This window comes from Sceloporus undulatus, chromosome 8 (assembly GCF_019175285.1).
Source record: "Sceloporus undulatus isolate JIND9_A2432 ecotype Alabama chromosome 8, SceUnd_v1.1, whole genome shotgun sequence".
NCBI classification, from domain to species: Eukaryota; Metazoa; Chordata; class Lepidosauria; order Squamata; family Phrynosomatidae; genus Sceloporus; species Sceloporus undulatus.
In genome coordinates, this window is record NC_056529.1 from 203,698 (window position 1) to 223,092 (window position 19,395).

Consider the following 19,395-nt stretch of genomic DNA (forward strand, 5'->3'; position numbering starts at 1 on the left):
TTAAATAGTCTTTATTAAAGTTTACAATATATACACCAACAAAACAGTTGCTTTCCATCATTCTTTTACATAAGTTCTTGTAATTACCCCCACCCCCCATGATTGATTATAGTAAATACTTTCTTAACAGCTGTTCAAATATATTTCTCTATTTAGGCAAAATCTTTATGTAACTACGATCCTTCATAATACACTTTCTGTGTGTGTGTGTGTGTGTGTGTGTGTGTATACATATATGTTTCTAAGCTTTAATAACCCCAAAGATTACATTTTGAACTAAGCTTTTTCCTTAATTCCCAACTGATATCTACACTATAAGGTTTGTTTAATTCAGAAAGAAATAATAAGAGGAAATAAAGATTACTGAAAATGTTATATTATGTTGTCCATCTGTCTTTACAATATTTCACCAATGGGTCCCAGATTTCTTTTGACTCTTCAGCTTTATCTCTTAGTGCCATTGTGATTTTGTCCATTTCCACTATTTCTAAAGATTTATAAAGCCATGTATCCATCGTGGGGACTTCTGAATTTCTCCAAACTTTAGCTAGAGACATCCTTGCGGTTGTTATTAAGTACAATATCGGTTTTAATTTCTGTCTTATTTCCTTACTATCTCCCATATTCAACAAAAACAACTCAGGGTCCAGCTTCAATTCAATTTGATATATCTTTTGTATAGTCTCCTGAATCCCACTCCAAAAGGTTTGCATCTAAGGGCATGTCCACCACACGTGGTAAAAAGATCCAACATTCCCATTATACCTCCAACATAGGCCTGTACTATTTTTATAAACTTTACTTAATCTGGAAGGGGTCAAATACCATCTGTGAAACATTTTATTAGGTTTTCTTTTATATCCATACATAATGAAAATTTTAGGTCCTTCCCCCAAGCTCTTTCCCATTTTTGCAAATTTATTGTGTGTCCTATGTTTTTTGCCCAGCTAATCATACAGGGTTTTATTCTTTCCTTTTCCAATTCTAATTTAAGACAGAGTTTATATAATTTCGAAATCAACCCTTTCCTTTCCCCCCTACTAATAATCTCATCCAATTCTGTTTCTTCTATACTGAATCCTGGTTGTTTATTATCTGTCCTATAACGTTCGACCAATTGAAAATAGGAAAACGATTGTAATTTGATTCCTTTCTCTTCTAATTCTTCCTTTGATTTCATTATTTTTTTCCCTTTTTCTATTTTTAAGATTTCTTTATATCTCAACCAAACTCTACCCTCTATATAGATTCTTTTTAACAGTGCTTCATGTGGGGAAACCCAATCTGGGATGGTTCTGGATAATTTTCTTTTATAGATATTCCAAACTCTCAATAGTGATTTTCTGATTATATGATCATTAAAGATTGAGACATCTTCCCATACCATAAGTATGTGTGCCACCCATAAACTAAGTTAAATCCTTCTAAATTTAGTAAATTGTGGTTTTCCAAATATATTCACTCCCAGATCCAATCTAAACAGCATGCGTGGTAATAATATAGCTTGAAATCTTGAAACATTACTCCGGTTTTGAGGTCCCTCCACTGGCTGCCTATCAGCTTCCGGGCCCAGTACAAGGTGTTGGTTATCACCTTTAAAGCCCTAAATGGCTTGGGTCCAAACTATCTTAGAGACCGCCTCCTCCCGTACAATCCTCCCCACGCTCTCCGGTCCTCTGGGAGGAACTTACTGCAGCCTCTAAAATCTAGGCTTGCGGCAACCTCCCAGAGGGCATTCTCTGCTGTCGCCCCCAAACTCTGGAACGACCTGCCGGATGAGATCCATCAGATAACATCATTAGACAGCTTTAAAAAAGACGGATCTCTTCCGGCAGGCCTTTCCAGATTAACCATCCCAGCCCAGGTTCCCAGGTTCCCTGATTCCCTCATTCCTCCTGTGGCCCCATCTTAGAGATGGTTGAGGATCAACAGAGGGATATCAGGGTTTTTAGTTTTAATTGCTGTTTTTATCCTTGATATTGTATTTTTAATATGTTATACTATTTAATACTGTCTTAAGGGGGGGAGGGATAAAGTGTTTTTAATTGTCATATTTTATATTTTACTGTTGTTAACCGCCCGGATTGGTTTGCCAGAGGGCGGTATACAAATAAATATTATTATTATTATTATTATTATTATTATTATTATTATTATTATTATTAAATCTAGTAGGGCTAATCCCCCTTTTTCTTTACTGTCTGTTAATGATGACCACTTTATTCTTGATTTCTTATTTACCCAAATGAATTTAAGTATATCTTTTTTCCATTGTCCGAACATTATGTTGTTTTTTTATTACTGGTAAGTTCTGGAATAGAAAGATTATTTTGGGAAGCACACACATTTTAAGTATGGCAATTCTGCCCATCGAAGATACCGGTATTTGCAATTTTGACCAAATTTCCAAATTTTTCTTTATTTCTTGCCAAATTTTCCTATAATTGTTATCAAATAAATAACTATTTTTGTTTGTTTTATATATATCCCTAGATATTTAACTTTTTTCTGTACCTGGATTCCAGTTTTTATTGTAAACATTCTTGTTTCCTTTTTTCCAAATTACATGTAATCAATGCTGATTTAGATTTATTAATTTTAAATCCCACGCATTCCCCAAAATCACTGACTAATTGTAAAACTTTTTCGGTGTTTACCAAAGGGTTTTCAACTATTATGACCAAGTCGTCCAGGTATGCCTTAATTCTATATTCATGACCTTTTATTCTGGTACCTTTAATTTCTTTATTGTCTCTTATCTCATTACATAATAACTCTATAGACATTATAAATAGTAGAGGGGAAAGGGGGCATCCCTGTCTGGTACCTTTCTCAATCTTGAATTCCTCTGTTTTAGATCCAGTCACAATAATACTTGCTGTTTGTTCCGAATATAATTGTTTTATCCAATTTACCATATTATCTCCCAGACCTATTTTTTGTAGTAATTTTAACATATATTGCCAATTCAAATTATCAAATGCTTTCTCTGCATCAAGAAATATTAATGCCAATTCTTTACCCGTTTTTTTTCTTCTTCATAATATTCAATTATATTTATGATTGTCCTTATATTATGTTTAGCATGCCTCTTTGGTAAAAAACCATTCCGGTCCTCTTTTATCCAATTTTGCAAGAAATTTTTGAGTCTTTCTGCCAATATGCTTGCGAATATTTTATAATCCGTATTCAGCAATGAAATGGGCCTATAATTATGGGGGAGGCTGGGATCTTTACCTTCTTTAGGAATCAGGATTATATTTGCTTCTTTCCAGGTATTAGGAATACCGTCTTTGATTATTTCATTAAATACTTTTTGGAGAGGGCTAACAAATTCATCCTGAAACAGTTTATAATACATCATTGGGTATCCATCCAAACCTGGAGCTTTCCCATTTTCCCCTTTGTTTATTGCTTCCCTTATCTCTGATTTTGTGATTGGATTATTTAATAAAGCTTTAGTCTCTTCTTTTAGGGTTCCCAACCTTTCTAATGCCGCGACCCTTTAATACAGTTCCTCATGTTGCGGTGACCCCTAACCATATTGGAGTGGTGTCTCGGTTCCTAAAACCATCGGAAAACACGTATTTCCGATGGTCTTAGTCTTCCCACAGCATTCCAGAACCTTCTGGATCCAGTCCTGTTCCACTTTGTGGTTCTGTGCCTTCAAGTCATTTCTGATACATGGCAGACCCTAAGTGTGACGTATCATAGGATTTTCTTGCCATGATTAGCTCAAAGGGGGTCTGGTACTGTCCTCTTCCAAGGCTGAGAGAGTGTGATTTGTCCAACTCTGGTCTCCCAGAGTCCTAGTCCAACACTCAAACCAATACACTACAATATATGATAGACCTCTATCTGGTTGTTTTTTTAACTTTTGTATTAACGGCATTTTTAAGAATTGTATCATGTTTTTGTATGTTGCCTTGGTTTCTGTACTGGGAGAAAGATGGGATATTAATCAATCAATTAATTAAATTTTGCTTTGTTTTGTCTGTATTCCACCCCACTAAATAAAGGAGACATGAAAAGGAGTTAGTGGGTAAAAGATGTTAAACAAAAAAGTCTTGCAACACTCGGTATGCAAGAGGTGCACCATGTTAAGAACTGCATTAGGCACACTTAGGCTGCTGCCACACTGCAGAATTAAAGCAGTTTGACACTGCTTTCACTCTCATCACTCCATCCTATGGAATCCTGGGATTTGTAGTTTGTTGTGCTGCCAGGGCTGGGCTTTGAAATCTCAGGCACAAGAGAGGCAAAATGCTTGGTCTGCATCTACACTGGAGAAATAATCTGTTTTGAGACCACTTTAACTGCCTTGGCTGAATGCTATGGAATTCTGGGAATGGTGGTTGGTTCCAGCACCACAGCAGAATGGCAGTTAAACCCCTGTAAAACTCCCTGACCAAGGTGACCAATGCCCTCACCCCAAAATATAGGGCACTCAAGCAAAAAGTGTAGGACATGACCAAAAATAAAAGCTAAAAACACCCATGTAATTATAAATCCATGCTTCTTAGCCATGATCCAAATGGAGGACATTTTGAAATTTGACAGAAGAGGACATGTCCTGGAAAAGGAGGAGGATGTCTGGTCACCTTGTCTCTGGTCCAAAATACACTGCAGAAATAAAACGTAGCTGGAATGAAATGCCCAGAGTTCCTCACCAAAGCTGCATCCACACTGAGGAAATAATCCAGTTCAAGAGTGACTTAACTGTCCTGGGTTAGTGCTGGGGAATGCTGGGAATTGTAGTACACTGTGGCCCCAGAGCTATCTCTGACAGGGAATCACATAACCCTCCAAACGTAGTTGAACTGCAGTGCCCAGAATTCCTCACCAGGTGCTGCATCCACACTGAGGAAATGGTCCAGTTTGAGACTGCTCAGTGTTGGGGAATCCTGGGAATTGTAGTCTATTGTGGTCTCAGAGCCATCTCTGACAGAGAAGTCTCAACATCTCCCAAACACTAGCATTCCCAGGATTCCCTAGCATTGAGTTAAAGCAGTCTCAAAGTGGGTTGTTATCCCTGCAGTGTGTGAGAGAGATATAAAGGCTAGGGACTGGATTTACTCATTAACTCACAAAAGGAGGATATCTGTGTCCAAAACACACTGCTTTGACTGCCAGGGCTCAGTGCTATGGAATCCTGGGCATTGTAGTTTATTGTGGCACAAGAGCTCTCTGACAGAGAAGGCTAAATGCCTCACAGACCCCAGAGCATTGAGCCAGGGCAGTTAGAGGGGTTTCAAAGTGCAATGTGTGTGTGTGTGAGAGAGAGAGAGAGAGAGGGAGGGAGGGAGGGAGAGAGAAAAGCGAAGGAGTGCGAATGAGTAGCTCACCTGGGCTGAAGCTGCTCTGGAAGTAGAAAAAGAGGAAGAGGAGGAGAAGGGAGGGAGCCAAGGGAAGTGGCCAGGACCATCCGGAGGAGCCCCTGCTTTTCCTCATCATCGCAGCCTCCTCCCTTCCACCGCATGCCCCAAAGGGCCAAACGGCCGGCAAGAGGCTCTGCTCCCAGGCAACACCTCCTCCTCATGCTCCTCATCTCATGGCCCCAAAGAGCCCCTTCTACCACCATCACAGCCCTGAGAGGCTTCTGGAGAGGCAGCTCTAGGCTCCCCCACACACACACACACACTGCCTCACTGCTGGTCCTAGGCGACCCCTGTGAAAGGGTCTTGTGACCCCCAAAGGGGTCCCGACCCACAGGTTGGGAACCACTGAGCCAGGGGATTCTGGCATCTGGAGTCAAACACATCTGAAAGACCAATGTTTGGGAACCACTGATAGTTTAGCATATCCTTTGACCATAAAACCCACAAAAGACAGGACCTCCTTGAGCAACTGTGTAATGGGTTGCAGTTCTGCCCTTCCAATCCCAATAGCCACTGAATGGCTGCAGGGCTTTGCTGGAAAAACTCCTTCACATCCCTCCCTTGATTGGCAGATGTTGCTTTCCTGGATTGCCAGGTAAATACTTGGACGGAAATTTATGCTCCTTGAGCATTAAATTAAGATAGTCCATAAACTCTGAAGACTTGTAACACGTGGCATTTTAGGGATGCTAATAAAAGACATGCCTCAAACTTTTTAATTTTTGCCTTGGCTCCGTTTTTGTGTGTATGAGCCATCAGCTCCTCTGGAATGATAAGGGAGGCTAAGCAGAACAGTAAATGGAAGTACATTAAATGCATCATTTGCCTAGAAAAATACCTCTTAATGCTCAGGAACCGCTCGGCACCCAGCTGCTGCTTGATGGACTTTTGCAGAAGGAAAGACTGGCTGTGCTGCGAAGCATCGCCGTAGTTGGTGAGAAGGATCGCCAGCAGGAAAAGCATGTAGACGAGAAAATTCTAACAAAAGCAAAAAGAACAGGAGCCATTATCCTGCGGGTAACAGCTTCGGGAGCTTGCAGCAGAAAAACTACCCGTGGATAATGGCACATTTTAAATATATATATATGCAATCAGCCCCCCAAATCCTTGGATTATTTATCCATGGATTCAACCATCCACAGCTTGAAAATATTAAGTATATACATGAATTCCAAAAAGTAGAGCCCTCAGAGCTGTGGCTTTGGAAAGCTCTTATTGTGAAGTGCTAGAACACTTCTAGCAAAGGCTCTGCTGTGGTTCCCAACCTTTGGTTTTTCCAGATGATTTTGACTGCAGCTCCCATAATTCTGGACTCTTGGCCATGTTGGCTGGGGATTATGAACTGAAGCCCAAAACAAATGGAGGATCAAAGCTTGGGAACTTCTGCTCATTTACGTAAATTACACAAGTTAGCACTTTGGGGACGCTTCCTGGAACACTGCTGCCCCTGTGCCTCCCAAACACTTTGCAATTTTTATACAAAGAAAAAAAAATAAAGAGCCTAGCAGAATTGGCAACTGCAAGTCATGCCACCTAATAAATCATGGGTGCAATATGTCTTCTTGCTGTGGGGGAACATGGAACATCCCTGACCCCCTGTTATGCCTGGTGCAAAAAGAACGGTGTTTGGCAATTGCAATGTCCGTGTTACTGCCAGCCTTGACTTATGAACTCTTCCTATTGCAAGACCAGAGCTAAAAGTCACCCTAACTCATGGCTTAACCTTCTCTTTACTACTCACTTTGAGCAGGTTGTGCAGAAGTTTCACTTTCCTGGCTTCCTCCTTGGCCTGGAACAATGCAAACCCTTGAGGTGGCCGGACCTTGCCGATCTTCTCCGAAACATGCTCAACAAAGGGATACTCCACCAATGTGTCATCCTCCTCGGGGTGCAGACGCTTGGCCACCAGTGAGAAATACAAAGCCTCCACCAGAACCTGTGAGGAGCAGAGAAGCCATTTCAAAAAATCAGCTAAGATGTTTACCGACAGCAACAAGGGGGGTTCAGATTTAGTGAGACAAGAGCTCTTTGCCATCCCTGTCTTAAGAAAAAGACATAAGGGTATATGCAATTCATGTATGGGGTTGAGTCGTCTTTATCTAAAATGCTTGTGACTGGGACTGTTTTGGATTTTGGAAGATTTTGGAATACTTGTGTTTGCAAGGACACACATAACGAGATATCGCAGAGATGGGACCCAAGTCTCAACACAAAATTCCCTGACGTTTCATATACGCCTTTTACACATAGCCTGAAGGCAATTTTATACAGCATTTTAAAAAATAATTTTGTGCGTCAAACAAAGGTTGTGAATGTTGAACCATCAGAAAGCAAAGGTGTTGCAACTCTCAGCCACGTGTAAAAAAAAGTTTTGGTTTTTTGAGTATTTCAGATTTTGGAGTTATGGATAAGGGAGATTTAAGCTGTATATGTACCAGAAGTTCAAGCTGTTTTTGTACCAGAACTTTATAAACAAATGTAGAGCAAATGAAGAAAGGCTTTGGGAATGGCAATGTATGTCCTCCAGTTGCTCCAGAGTAACCTCATATTTTAAACTCTTGGGACTTCTGGCTGCCAGTCCTAATTTTGTGGTCTTTGAATTAAAAGAGGCCTCTGCTGCTGGCAGCCATATCTCCTGCCCTTGCTTTCCCAGGACCAGAATTTTCTAAGATGCCTCCAAGCAATGTTACACAAGAGCAGCAAATCTTCTAACTTCCTTTCCCTCTGTTTTCCAAAGATGTGTCTTAGTGGTAAGCAAAGACTCACTGGAAGTGACTCTCAACAGCTCTTCCAAACATCTGGATCGCTTAATAAGTTGCATTAGTGGTCTGTTTTAATTTTCCGCATTGCTACCTCTTTTCCCCACACAAAGAACAAAAGAAATGGGGACATCTGCAGAGAAAAAGAGGGGGGGCACCAGAGCAGTTCCAAAAACAATTGCATCTTCTGCCATAGAAACAGTATGAGGTCCTGAAAAATAAATCCCAGAAACATATTATGTGATCTATAAAAATCTGAAATTCAAGGAATAGATAAGGTGGAGCATGGCCTCCTCAGGTAATTTCAATAAGCACATGGCCAGATATGGGTGCCGACTCAAAGAGGGCACAAGGTGGCAAGTAAAAAGTCCTATCAGAAGTGGAAAAGTCCTATCAGAGAAACCCACAGCTCTTCTCATGGCCTACCTTGAGGGGTTCCCAGAGGACAAATGAGGAGAGGAAGCTAAAAATCCCTGAGATGAGCCACATGAGGGCCACGCTGGAGGTGAAACCCACACCGATCCACACAGAGACCCCGAAGCAGATGAGGAGGATGGCAAAGCTGACGGCATGTGCCAGGTAAGAGCACCAGAAGGGCAGGAGGCGCTTCCGGAGAGCGTGGTCCACAACTGCCAGAGACAAAAGGCATGTGAAGATGGGTGGAAGAATTGGTGGAGAGATGCTAGTGACATTGAACTCCTGACATTGAACCTCTGTTGGCTGCGCTCTGACCTAGAACCCCAACACTGGCTGTGCTGACATGGAAACTCTGGCATCAGTCATGCGCTGACCTAGAACCTCCAACATTACTCATGCTCGGACCTAGAATCCCTTGCATCAGTCATGCTCTAACAAATCTCCAACATCAGCCATGCTCTGACCTAAAACTTCCGACATCAGTCATGCATTGACCTAGAATCTCTGCTGTTGGTGGTGCTCTGACCTATAACCTCTAACATTGGCCCAGCAGCCTCTGAGTACCAAAGCCCCCAAGATCCCCATGCAGTATGAAAGGTTGAGACCCACTGAACTAGACTGCCCAAGAAACCACAGCCGCCAAGCTACCTGTTCGCGTTGATTTGGCTGAGCGGTTGAGTTCCCTGCCAGGGACGGCTATCCCTTTGTCATTCAGCCTCTGCAACATGATCGTCTCCGTCTTCTCCCCGAGCATGTTGGATCTACCAGGGCAAATGAGATCATGCATGAAATACTTCGTTGCTGCTCATGGAGTTTGCCAGGGGAAGGAGTCGCACACAAGTTGGCAGCAACAATCACAACACATCTGCATCCAGGGCCTTCAAGGTATCGTATCTCAGAGTTGGAGCTTCCTGCCCTGTTCTGTGCTCACCTACCAAGCCAACTGGGAAGGTTGCAGGATACAGGCACATATGTAGTGCATCTCAGCCACATGAGAAAGGTGTGCAACACTCCATAACCCAGGGACTCCTTCATACCCCTACATCCGCCATGGAGGAACTGGGAGAAGATACTTGCCCCCACCCAAGGATGCCTTCTTGCCCCTCCATCCCTGGACAGACTTACAGCCCTGAGATGAGATCTGTTTCGACCCTGCGGTGCTGCACCACATCCTGCGTGTGAGGGAGGCTGCCAGCTCCATCTGCAAGAATTTGCCGTATCAGGTCTTCGTCTGCAAGAGGAAGAAAGCATGCGCAAGGTGGCATTCAGCAACATCAGCTGCATCCATTGCTGGGAAAATGGGAGGCTTCCCTTGTGCTGAATTAGAACCTGGGCACAAGGGCAGCTTCCCATCCACAAAACAGAGGCAAACGTCGATGCCAGGCGAATTCAGATACAAGTTTTTTTGCTTTTCTCCTCACCTGAAGCAGAGAAGTATCTGGCCTGTGCCTGGGGATATCCAAGGGATAAACTGTCGTCTTCAGCAGCCAAAGGAGCCTCGAGGCCAAGGTGGCGGCTGGTCCTCCCTCTCTTCAGCTTCTGGATGGTGTTGCCCATGATGGACGGGTCACTCAGCAGATCCGGCCAGTGGAGAAGGGCCTCGTTGGACGGCCACCGGATCAAGCTGAGCCCAGAAAGACAGACAAAAAAGAGCCCACCATTCAATAGAGCTTTCCCAGAAATGTCTGACAAAACTACAGATTCCAGAATTCCATAGCATGGCAGTTAAAGTGGTGTCAAACTGGAGTATTTTTGCAGTGCAGATGCAGCAGTACAGAACACAATATAAATCCTAAGAAACAAAGAAACTCAAAAGTATTCCTTGTACTCATGAACCAGAAAGAAAAAAACACACCAGCTGAGCTTTTCAAGAAATACAAAATTCTTCTTGAGAAATTACAACAAAAACTCACAAGTTTTTCAGGATGTATGTAAGAAATACAGAAGAAATAGAAAAGCTTCTTGTATTTGAGAAATAATAATAACAATAGTACAACCCAGCAAGCCAGAGCCTTTCAAGAAATACAACATGTCTCCTAGGAAATACTGTCAGCCCTCTGTATCCATGGATTCTTTATCCATGGATTCAAGCATCCACAGCTTGAAAATATATACATTCCAAAAGTAAACCTTGATTTAGCCATTTTATATAAGGGGCACCATTTTGATATCCCACTGTATGTAATGGGACCTGAGCGTGTACAGATTTTGGTACCCATTGGGGGTGCTAGAACCAAAGCCCAAAGGTCCAGTGTAGAAAAGCTTCAAGTATTATTTGCACTGAAAAAAATACTTGAATACAATCTCAATAGATGCACCCCTCCCCATGTTTTTCAAGAAATATCAAAATGGCTCCTTGCATTGGCCTCTTGCAGAGAGTGTCTTTCCTTAACCCCACAAGTATGCAGAATTGTTCAAGCGAATGACATCCCTACTTACCTTTTTGAATCATCCAGGAACAGATCGGTTTTTGTTTGCTCTGAAAAGGCCTGTAGAAGGAGAGAGAGAGTGAGTGAGAAAGCAAGAAAGAATGCTAGAAAGAGTACCATTAGGGTCTGCCCTCTGGATCTTAGTATAAGCCCCCTCCATCTTTCTCTGGGAACATAGCAACCATCAAGGATTCCACTGTGACACCCTCCCTGTCTCTCACTTCTGTTCGAAGGCCAGGAAAGTTGAGGAATGAACTTTCGAGAATTGAGGTATCTAGGTAGTTGTCGATCTCCAAGGACTGCTGGTCAGACTGGGCCAGAGACTGGCTGATGGAGACCTGCAAGAGAGAGGGACATAGGATGGGCCAAAGTCTTCCTCCCAAGGTCAGAAGGACCACGGCGGCCATGATGGAAGGGAGGAACAAAGACTTTGGACCTTGCCCTTTCCAGTTGCTCCAGAGACTGGGACACGGAGCAATGGGTTCAACCCACAGAAAAAGAGATTCCACCGAAGCTTTAGGAAGAACTTTGGATGTCCCATGGACAGTTTTCTTGCATCCTTACCTTGCTGCGTGCCATTCGGAAGAGAAAGAGAAGTGCCAGGTACAGAGGATAGACAACCAAACTGGACACCAAGCCAACCATGGCCGTCTCGCCGCTGATGGGAATCAAGGTGGAAATGGGCACGTGGCTGGAATAGAGATAGGAGGGGGTGAGTAAGGTAATCCTCCAATGCAATTCCCATTGTCAGGGAATTTCTAAGATTCTTCCACTGGACTTGATGGCTAATCTGCGATCTTTGGTTCACAAGAGGCACACTAATCCTGCAGTGCCGATGCAGCCTTTGAGAGAGGAGCCCACCTGAAGTTGACGTCTCCCACGACGCCGTACCAAACCGCATTGGCGCAGAGGAAGAGGAAGACGAGGAGGCAGCAGCAAGAGGCTCGCTGGACCCGGGTGAAGCGGCTGCGAGGAGGTCGGTCCCACAAGGACAACCAGACATGCTTCTCAAAGAAACCCCGCTGCAACTCGCCCACAAAGATCCGCAGGGAACTCCGCAGCTCCGTCTCACCTGAGGAGGAAAAGCAGAGGATGGGGAGGCGTCAGTCCAAGGGCTGGTGGGAGCATTTGAGCCCCTGCAGAGGGAAGGGATGCCAAGGAGACCTTCCCCAGGGTGGGCATCAGGTTTTAAACAATACAGTGGGTCCTTGGTATCTGCTGAGATTTGGTTCCAGGACACCCCCCATACCCCATGGATATCAAAATACATGGATATTCAAGTACCATTAAATACAATGGTGTAGTAAAATGGTGTCTCTTATATAAAATGGCAAAATCAAGTTTTGCTTTTTAGAATTTATATGTATGTGTGTGCATGTGTGTGTGTGTATTAATATTTTCAAGCTGTGGATACCTGAATATATGGATAAAAAAATCAATGGATATGGAGGGCAACAATCTGCAGACTGAAGGGATGCTATGTGTCCTTTGGAAAGGAAAGACTCCACCCGATTCACTACTTCAGACCTCCTCTTCTCAGAGGCAGAGCTCAGATTTACAAATTTTGTGGTGGCCATTTCTGCTCAACATGGGAATTCAGTAGCCCTACCACCCTGTGTGCCATCCCTCCTTCCTTACAGACCCTTGCAGACCCAAACTCAAAAGTCCCAGCCTCCAGCTCACCAGCTGCAAAGACCTCCTTCTCCACCAAGCCATCGTTCTCCTCGCTCTCCACAGACAGCCAGTCGTTCACCAAGAAGTGGTAGGACTTACAAGTCTGCAAGTCCCTGACAATGACGTGTTGCAAGTACCATGATGGACTGAGCCCTGGAGGAACGAAACAAGATACAGGAGCAAGGCTTTTAGGTCAATTCTGGCTCCATCACACAGCCACAATCTCAAAACCTCTGCAGCCCCGGGAATAAAATTGGAGGACTCTCAAAACTGTGGTGCCACTGTTTGAAACAATTGCTTCGGGTCCACTCTGTGTCTCATTCAACTACTCACCCTTCAAACTCAGAGTGCATCGATACTATAGAAATAATGCGGTTTGACTTCACTATGTGACTGGCATGGCTCTATCCTACAGAATTTGAGATTCGTAGTTTGTTGATGTACTAGCATTCCCTAGCAGAGAAGGCTAAATCCTGTGAAACTACAAATTCTTGGATTCCACAGGATAGAGCTTCAGCACTTAAAAGTGGTGTCAAACTGGATTATTTCTGCAGTGTAGATGCACCCTTAATTGTCCTGGGAATGTAGTGGATCAGAATTATGGAATCATTGCAAGAGAAGAAATGGAATATGATCTAAGATGCCCTGCTTGCAAATTTCTACCTCTAACTGCACCAATATCAAGGTGGGAGATTATATTTTACTCCAGTTGGCCACTGTAGTTCTAATACCATTGGAATGGAACACAGACAACTGCAGTCATTGAAGATTGAGAGAGTGCTCTGGTCAAGGAATGGAATATTGTGGGATAAATATCATCAGGATAACAAGCTAGGGAGTGTCTTGCATGCCACATGTGAGAGGCAGATGTTGCCATACCAAGATATATTTTTTTTACAAAACAACAATAGTATATCTTGAGCCCCGCTTTCTGCTTTTTTTTCTATGCACAATCTTTGCAAGCACCTCCAAAGAAGGAGGCTGAAGCATTTCTTCTACCCATACAAACTGTGGGTACCACAGTCCGGCCAACCTTAGCTGTCCTGCCTCGTAACGCACCTTTGTTGTCGTGCCAGATGCGGATTTTCCACACGCTGCCCAGGCTCCGTTCCGTGGCGATCTGGAAGATGTCAAGGCTGTTGCGGCGGAAGGCATTCTCTCCGTCCAGGTGCCGATGGCCAGATTTGCTTTCCATCCCATACAGAGTGATCCCCACATGGGCCGTCGTACCTGGAAGAAAGCAAGGAGGCCATGACAATTCATGGGGAGACATGGGTCAGCTTTGCCCCATGTGGCACAGAGAAAAGTGACACAAAGGTGGCCCTGTTGAAAACCCATGTTCAAGTCCGTCCTCAATTTCTCACTCTGTAAGTAGCCCCAAAATGCAGTGTGGTGTAGTGGTCTGAGTGTTGGACTATGACTCTGGAGACCAGGGTTTAAATCCCCATTTGGCAATGGAAGCCTCAGAGGAAGCAAAGGCAATCCTTGTTGATGTTGTAGTGTGCCTTCAAGTTGTTTTTCACTTATTGCTACCCAATGTCGAACCTATCTTGGGGTTTTCTTGGCAAGTTTCTTCAAAGGGTGTTTGCCATGGCTATCCTATGAGGCCGAGAGTGGGGCATGCCCAAGGTCACCCAATGGGTTTCCATGGCCAAGCCAGAATTCAAACCCTAGTTTCCAGAGTCATAGTCCAACGCTCAAACCACTACATCACACTAACCCTCTTCTGGACAAATCTTGCCAAGAAAACCCTTGATAGGTTCATGTTAGGGTTGCCATAAGTCAGAAATGACTTGAAGGCACAACCACATCAACAAGGTAGGGAACTGAAGCACTTTGGCTGCTCATACAGACTGGGTTGATCCTGGAATGACCTAAAGGTGGATGGTTTAACTATAACAATCCACTTGCAAGTCATGCCACAGATTGGAAGTGTCAGGATCAGCCTTTCCACCTTTCCAAATCTCTCTGCGGTGAAAGAAGAATAAGCCAGGTGAGTTTAAACATCCTCTTAGGGGGTGTTCCCACTTGACAGATAAAACGGATTGTATTGGCACAATTCTGATTCGGATGATGTTCCGGGAATAATTTGAATTTTTTCCATAGTTTCCATTACGAAAAGGGGCAAATTACCCGGATTCAAAATTTAGACCCTGTTTTCGTTCCCATTTATTTTAAATCGCTTTATTTTAAAGCGGATTAATTTGCTCCCTGTTCCCATTTGTGTCCACAAGCTGTCAATCAAGTGCCTAGGCTTCAGCCGTCACAAGTATTGGGGGGGAGGTTTGGGGCAGCCAATGGAAATCGGCTGCATCCGAGGTTCTTCTGTTGTGTCTCCCCAGACTAGAAGGAGCCTCTATTTGTCCTAAACCCCTTGCTCTTCTGTCTCTCCCCATATTAACTGCCATAACTCAGTGCTAGGGAATCCTGGGAATGGTAGTTTACTATGGCACCAGCACTCTCTGGCAGAGGAGGATAAATGTCTCACAAACACAACAGTTCCCATAATTCCTTAGTACTGAGCCAGGGAAGGTTAAGGGGCCTCAAACTGTATTATTTCTACAGTGGGTTTGGAACAACAGATGAGTTTTTTTCCAGTAAATTAAAAAAGTTGTTACTTTATAATTTACTATATATATATATATATATATACACACACACACACACACACAAATATGTATGTGTGTATATACCTATATACCTATATGTTTGTGTGTTTATATATATATATGCATGTGTGTGTGTGAGTATTCCTATATAAACATATGTATGTATAAACATCTATCTATCTATCTATCTAGCTAGCTAGCTAGCTAGCTAGCTAGTGTGCGTGCGTGTGTGTTTGCCAAATCAGATCAAGGAGGAGAAGGCAGTGGGGTTCAGTGGGTAGAGACTATGCATCCAAAGCTTAGGTTTGGCAAATCGGATCAAGGAGGAGAAGGCAGTGGGGTTCAGTGGAGAGAAATTCTTTGGGGAAGAGAAAAGAGAAAGCTTGATCCCCCCCTCAGATCCCTGGACATCCAGGCTCTCTTGTGTCTTCTCATAGTTCCTCTGGAAGGAGCCTCCATTCCCTCAAATCCCTTTGCCTCCCCCATTGCTCCCTGGGCTGTCTGGGGGGCGATCAAGCAGGCATGTACTGCAAAGCCCATCTGCTGCTCAGGCGCTCAGGCAGAGGCGAAAAAAGAAAAAATAATAGTTAAAAATGGTATTCAGTGGCTCTCCTCACACATCGGTCTATGAATGTGGAGCAGAGGGGAGGTTGCAATCCACCGGGGTAAAGGCTATGTGAATGGAAGAAAATGGTGCTGGCGATGCAGAAAGAGAACAAAGAGGGTGACACCCCCAGGCCAGCCCCTTGAGTGCTGCTCCTCCCATCTCCAGGTTCCCAAATCAGACACCCTTGTTGTTCCCATTCGGATACAGCGAATCGGACCCCGGGATCAAAAATAATCCGCATTATAACCTACTGTTTTTTAAACCGGTTTATAGGCATATAATTCGAATTATTCGAGATAATCCGATTTAGACTTGAATCTCTATGGGAACGATTCCGGGGCAGTGCAGATCTAATTCGGGCTTGAGTGGAAACGATACCCCCTAAATTCGCATCATGATCCGCTTTATAGGCGAATGGGAACACCCCTTGCTCCTTTTCTTCCTCCTCCATCATCGCTCTCCATCGCTCTCCAGGGTGGGTTTTTTGCATGGCGGAAAATGGAGCAACTTGCTCCTTTGCAGCTGTTGCCCACCCATTGATCATGTTCCTTTCACCTTGGGAGGAACGGCAGATGGGCCAAGCCGGGTTGGCTTACTTTCCCAACAGGAGTGGTTCCAAACTAGGCCAATATCCTGGTGGGAGGAGATGTTTCTCCTGGATGTTCTCTCCACTGAGCGGCTGAAAACCCTCACAGTATGTTTCCTTTGCATTCTGCTAAGAGCTGCCAGATGTTCCTTGGTTCCACCTTGGCCCATCTGAAGCAACTCACTTGCTCACCAGCGTGTGCTTTTGCACCGAACCTCTGCCCAAGCCGAGGGTGGCCAACACCCATATCCAAGAGCCATCCCACCCATATCCTTTTAAAAGCGTCTTGCTCTGGCCATGAGGAGCAAAGGAAATTACACACCTAAGAAAAGCAGGGTGGCTGCTATTCTTCCTTTACGGAAGGGGCGTGCAACTCTGGCAAGTCTGGAGGTGAACTTCTTTGTTCCCAGAACCACCCAAATACCAACAGAAAAACAAAAAAGCCTGGTTTTTGAAACCTGGTATTCATTTTTAAAACGTTAACGGTGCAGGGGTCTCCCAAGATCTACTGTATATACTCATATATACATCTAGAAATTTTAGTCAGAATATTGACCCAAAAAAACTGAGTCGACTTCTCCATGGGTCAGTGTATCTGCTGTACTTTAACTGTTATTAAAAAAGGAACCATCCTCTGGTGAAAGGGAAGAGTGTAATCTTTCCTGAAAATACTGATGCCTTCTATTCTGTCTTCCATCCAGCCTTTAAGGTGAGCACAAACTTGCTGGAATATTCCAAGTCCTTTGGCACTGTTTTCCTTTGCCTCATCCTTTAGATCCTTTGTTACATGTCCCCAAGTTTTACCTTCTACTTGTGCATGGGTCATACAAAAAACCATAATTTTGGCCTCAAAACCTGCTCTCGATTTATACATGAAGTCAACTTATAGTCAAATATATATGGTATTTAAAAGGTGTCACATTCTCCCTGGGAACTTCCATGACAGGCAATCCATTTTCTTTTCACCAGAAAAATGGCGATCTGGAAGAATGGGCTGCAGGTTGTGGAAACAAGCCTTGGGGTCCATCCCTTGCAAGGTGGCCAGGCATCCTCCTCCTTTTACAAGACATTTCAAGGTTCAATTTCCAAGACATTTCCTCCATTTCAACCTTCTGTCCAGGAGGAATTTCAAAGATGTCCTCCATTTTGACCATGACTAAGAAGCATGCATTTACATTTATACCGCAGCTACTAACCTGACCCCTTGCCCCAGCCTGTTTTCACCAGGATCTCGTACTTGTAGAGCCCGTTCTTGCCACAGAAAGGGATCACCCCGACGCGGTTAATGTCGATCAGGTCCAGCTTGTGCACGATCACGGCAGCCACGGAGTAGGTCACAAAACAGAGGGCACATGTCAGCAGGACAATGTAGTTCATCCCCGGCCCTGGAGGCTGAGCAAAAGGAAACACGGGTGTGTTGAAGATGGCTGTACCTTTGCACTGTCATGTCCTCCTTCCAGAAAGTGGACATGGACTTGACTCACAGACAGAAGCAGTGGACCTGCTGGGACGTGGGGCATGAGGAGGTTCCAGCTTATAATTTTTTAAAAAATATACAATTAAAAACAAAAGTGAATATTAAAATAGAATTAAATTTATAGTCTAAAAGTCTTACAGGCTTTTGATTCAAAGAAGGGGCATGAAATACAACCACTATCACATGACAGGGAAAATCATAACGGTAATATCTCTGACTGGACTCACAGGCCGCATGAACTGGACCGAGTGAGGGGGCACAAAAAGGCTTGCTCCGAAGGCGGTCAGATGTTGGGTCAAGCAGACGGCTTTCTCAGGAGTGGTCCCCTCCAAGGGCACCAGGCCCTCCGTCTTCCAGCGGACCTCTTCGGCGCTGAAATATTGGCACAAGGATCCATACAGACCCAGAGTCACTTCCACGGGAGACCAGAGGAAGTGGTTGGTGATGTTGAAGTAATAATCCATTTCGGCGTCATTGGTACTAAAAGGAGAAAGGGAACCAATCGAGTTGTCAGAAAATGGGGCAGGATGGAAAGGGGTGGCCCTTGACCAAGCGCTGTGGGGCAGGAGCTAAAGAGCCAGTGAATCACATAAACAGCCAATGAATCACATAAACAGCTGCTGCTATTGTCCTCATCCTCATCATTATCCTCCTCATCCTTATCTTCAACATCATCATCATCCCCATCATCATCCCCATCATCACCATCTTCACCATCATTTCTATCATGTCTCAAGGACTCCAAGAAGCTTACAGAATATTTTGTCATTGTCCATTGCTTTCAAGTTGATTCCAGCTTATGGTGACCCTAAAGCAAACCCATCACAGGGTTTTCTTGGCTAGGTTTGTTCAGAGGAGGTTTGTTTTTGCCTTCCTCTGAGGCTGAGAGAGTGTGACTTGCTTCTGTGGGTTTGCAAGAATGAGCAGGGATTGGAGACAAGGGTTCAAATTCCTGCTCGGCCATGGAAACTCACTAGGTAACCCTTAGGCAAGTCACACACTCTCTGCCTCAGAGGCAAGGTAAACCTTCTCTGAACAAATTCTACCAAGAAAACCCCACAATAGGTCTGCTTTACGATCGCCATAAGTGGGAAACAACTTGAATGCACCCACAAACCCAATTCCTCCCATACGATTTTCCACTTACATTGGGGAGACAAAGAAGGTGTATTGTCGGTGGTCCCCTTGGGGTCTCCTGTTCATATCCTCCAGGTGGATCTCCTTGGAGGCTGTGCAATTCTGCTCAAGGTTGGGCTCAGGCGAGTGAAAGAAACAGACGGTGATGAATGGCTCCTTTTCGCTGGACACGTAGCGGTCTGGCCATTGGGAAAAAGAGAAATGAGAGATAACCGGAGTGAGAAGCCATTCTGGGAGAAAAGCAGTATCAAACTGCATAATGTCTGCAGTTTAGATGCAGCCCAACACTTGGGCTCAGTTAAAAGGATCTGTGATAAATGTG

The 19,395-nt window shown here is 44.1% G+C and overlaps 1 protein-coding gene across 1 annotated transcript in view; it reads right to left on the reverse strand.

The window, feature by feature from the left end:
- PKD1 (polycystin 1, transient receptor potential channel interacting) overlaps positions 1 to 19,395 on the reverse strand; it is a 102,223-nt gene that overhangs the window by 10,527 nt on the left and 72,301 nt on the right. Inside the window, exons 24-38 of the mRNA XM_042438021.1 lie at positions 19,084 to 19,252; positions 18,164 to 18,416; positions 17,656 to 17,851; positions 13,717 to 13,887; positions 12,667 to 12,810; positions 11,845 to 12,055; positions 11,548 to 11,674; positions 11,205 to 11,321; positions 10,994 to 11,043; positions 9,976 to 10,178; positions 9,680 to 9,785; positions 9,203 to 9,315; positions 8,564 to 8,766; positions 7,120 to 7,314; positions 6,217 to 6,356 (exon numbers count right to left, since the gene is read on the reverse strand). Coding sequence (XP_042293955.1) covers positions 6,217 to 6,356; positions 7,120 to 7,314; positions 8,564 to 8,766; positions 9,203 to 9,315; positions 9,680 to 9,785; positions 9,976 to 10,178; positions 10,994 to 11,043; positions 11,205 to 11,321; positions 11,548 to 11,674; positions 11,845 to 12,055; positions 12,667 to 12,810; positions 13,717 to 13,887; positions 17,656 to 17,851; positions 18,164 to 18,416; positions 19,084 to 19,252 — 2,398 coding nt within the window. The remainder of the gene's footprint in view (positions 1 to 6,216; positions 6,357 to 7,119; positions 7,315 to 8,563; positions 8,767 to 9,202; positions 9,316 to 9,679; positions 9,786 to 9,975; positions 10,179 to 10,993; positions 11,044 to 11,204; positions 11,322 to 11,547; positions 11,675 to 11,844; positions 12,056 to 12,666; positions 12,811 to 13,716; positions 13,888 to 17,655; positions 17,852 to 18,163; positions 18,417 to 19,083; positions 19,253 to 19,395) is intronic.